Source organism: Sorex fumeus, unplaced genomic scaffold (genome assembly GCF_029834395.1).
Source record: "Sorex fumeus unplaced genomic scaffold, SorFum_2.1 ptg000051l, whole genome shotgun sequence".
Lineage (NCBI taxonomy): Eukaryota > Metazoa > Chordata > Mammalia > Eulipotyphla > Soricidae > Sorex > Sorex fumeus.
Genome location: NW_026606108.1, coordinates 4,039,996 through 4,043,021, shown reverse-complemented (window position 1 = coordinate 4,043,021; position 3,026 = coordinate 4,039,996). Strand labels below are relative to the sequence as shown.

Genomic DNA, 3,026 nt, shown 5'->3' with positions numbered 1-3,026 from the left:
GCACCCACCGGAAGTGTCCGGGCGCGGCGGCACACGGCGGAACCAATGTCGCCGGAAGTAGAAAGTGTGGGGGGACGATAGAGAGGCGTGCACCGTCCCGGGAGCAGCATCCGCCGCGGCGGCTCCGCGCGCGCCCCCGGCCCAAGGGCACCGTTTTGGGCACCGGGCGGGCCCCGCGCCGTTCCGGGGGCGCCGCGGCTCTAATGGAAGAGCCTGCAGCTCCCACTCAGGGCCGCGAGGGGGCAGCCGCGGCGCCGTGGCGCACCGTCCCCGCCCGCCGGGAGCTCCGAGGTCCGGGCGTGCCAGGCCCCGCCCCCTTCCGGGCGCCGCGCGCGCGTCCGGCCTGGGCGTCGGCGGGGGGCGCGCGGGCCTGGCCCGTGCCGGGCCGGAGCGGCGGCAGCTGGACGCGCCACATAGCCTGCAGGTACTACCTGCACGGCCGCTGCAAGGAGGGGCCGCGCTGTCGCTACTCGCACGACGCGGCCGGCCGGCCCGAGCAGCTGTCCGGGGAGGCGCCGGGCGCAGTGGCCGCGCCCACGACGCGAGCCGAGGGCGCCGCCGCACGCCCCTCGCCTCCCATTGGCTCTGCTCCCGTCTTGCAAGACGACGTCCGCGGGGCCGACCTGGGGGATGCAGCCGTTGCCAGGGCAACCGGAGCTGGAGGATGGGAAGAGGCGGTGGAGTTTGTGCCCGGGCGGCCGTACTGGGGCCGGCAGCTCCGCCCTTGCCCGGGCCCCAGCCCTATTGCTGAGGGGCTGCGCTCCAGCCCTGTGCTAGTCTCTGCCCCTGAGGGTCCGCGCCCCATCCCCGAGCCCCGACCCTGCCCGGCGACCGAGCGCCCGCGGCCGTTGTGCCGCGATGCGGCTCTGGGGCAGTGTTTCCGCGGCGCTAGCTGCCTGTACGTGCACGGCGATGTGTGCGACATGTGCGGGCTGCAGGCCCTGCATCCGGGGGACGCGGTCCAGCGCGCCGCCCACCGCCGGGCCTGCCTGGACGCGCACGAGAGGGACATGGAGCTGTCTTTCGCCGTGCAGCGCAGCCGCGACAAAGTGTGCGGCATCTGCATGGAGACGGTGTTCGAGCGCGCGCAGTCCGCCGACTGCCGCTTCGGCATCCTGTCCAACTGCACGCACACCTTCTGCCTCACGTGCATCCGCCGCTGGCGCACGGCCACACAGTTCGAGAACAGGATCATCAAGTCGTGCCCGCAGTGCCGGGTGGCCTCCAGCTTTGTCATCCCTAGCCAGTTCTGGGTGGAGGAGGAGCAGGAGAAGCGGCAGCTCATCGGGCAGTACAAGGAGGCCATGAGCCACAAGGCCTGCAGGTACTTCGCCAAGGGCCGGCGTCGCTGTCCCTTTGGAGACAAGTGTTTTTACCAGCACGCGCAGCCCCAGGGCCCGGGAGAGGAGCCTCAGGGACAGGAGGCCCCCAGCCCTGCCACTGGCAGGCGAGGCAGCGGACTGGCGGAGCCCGAGCAGGTGGGAGAGGGCAGCATTGTCATCCAAAGCTGTCACCACCACCTTGTCACGCTTTTGCTGTGCTCTAAGTGGTTTCTTGGGCGGGGAGTGAAAGTGCCCCTTGGTGAGCTGCAAGAAGCCTCTGTGTGCATCGTGGCCTTGCTGTGGCATGTGGTCTGGTGTGCTGAGATGCTGTCGTGGCCCGCTGCTTGTTCTCATAAACACACTCCATCCCGGCCCCACGTGTCTGGAGCCTCCATCGCTGTTTCCTGACTCATTCCCATTTGTTTGCCTGCTCAGGACCGTGACATTTCACCCTCTTCCGTAATCACATACACAAACACACACAGTCCTGAGTGTTGTGTTGGTGGCGAAATGCATCTTTACTGTCAGTTCACGGTTGATCTTGTCATCTCTGTTTCCAACAGGAATGATTCAATTGTAGTCTAGTGTTTACAGCATTTCCACACTCATTTTGAAGCCCCTCAAGAGTAAATGGGACAGGGTGAAGGGAGAAGGCTTAACTGAGCAAGGAACTTTGCCCACCGCAGCCTTAAGACGTGGACCCTCCCTGCGCGTCTGCGCACACCACGCCGCTCGTCTCTTTGTTTACATGCTGTTTCTTTCCTCGTCCCCCCCCCCCCCCCCAAGTGCCCTTTTTAACTGTGTTTACCTCGTAGTCTTGTGTTTGACTTGACAACAATCAAGTGTGGATGTTTACATGTTTTTATCCTGTTTAGCTTGATGTGAAGTAATTTATACATGGAAGTATGTATTTACAAGTTCTCTATCTGCGTAAAATATGTATGATGGGTCTGGTGTATTTGAATACGTATAAAGATGTGCACCTCGTGTAATATGTATGTTTATGTAATAACATTAGTAGAGCTGGTAGCTGAGGGTCCCTAGGGGTGGAGTATGCTGTGTGAATAATGCCCCCTCACCATTCACAGCGCTCAGGAGAGTTGGTCCCAGTGGCAGATGCAAAAACTTAAAATACAGTGGCAGTCAGCCCCGGGAATGGCAGTAATAAGTGACCTCTACTATTACAAGTCCAGAAACACATGCCCAGGCAGGTGAAACAGTTTCTCATTCCTGACACCAGCACATCTAGGTCAGACCTACCAGTCTTTGTCCCCAGGGTGCTGTCTTACCTCTAGACATTCCAAGGTACTACTGACAGAAGTTCGTAACATATGTGCTATAAGTTCACAGACAAGAAATAATAAAAACATAAAAATCAGAGTGTAAATTGCAGGAAGGACCAAAAAAGCATAGTAATATAGGAAGTTTATAATGTACACAATTAGATGAAAATGGCTTAAGAGCTGAAAGTTAAAGGTGATCATTAAAATTAATGTTAAGATGTTTAAAAAGATGCTGTTAAAACAGACACCTGGACTGTAAGAATGCAGACAGAATAAAAGTCATGGGATTGAAAAAAGTCAACCTGATGTGTTGTGATTTCTTTTTTTTTATGATTTAAGAATCATTTTAATTTTTTTTTTATTAGTGAAGCACCATGAGGTACAGTTGTAGATTTACAAATCTTTGTGCTTGGGTTTCGGT

General features: G+C 58.0%; 1 protein-coding gene across 1 annotated transcript; it reads left to right on the top strand.

Annotated features, from left to right (window-relative positions):
* Positions 1–203: 203 nt before the first annotated feature.
* MKRN3 (makorin ring finger protein 3) lies at positions 204–2,009 on the top strand. Its single transcript, XM_056124708.1, has 2 exons — positions 204–720; positions 778–2,009. Exons 1-2 carry the CDS (start codon positions 204–206, stop codon positions 1,728–1,730), a joined length of 1,470 nt encoding a protein of 489 aa, XP_055980683.1. The 3' UTR covers positions 1,731–2,009.
* The last annotated feature ends 1,017 nt before the right edge of the window (positions 2,010–3,026 follow it).

Excerpts from the sequence above, each read along its gene's own strand:
- MKRN3 (XM_056124708.1), top strand. The coding sequence starts at position 204 with ATGGAAGAGCCTGCAGCTCCCACTCAGGGCCGCGAGGGGGCAGCCGCG. Across the intron at positions 721-777 it reads GTACTGGGGCCGGCAGCTCC|TCTCTGCCCCTGAGGGTCCG; the intron begins GCCCTTGCCCGG and ends GCCCTGTGCTAG.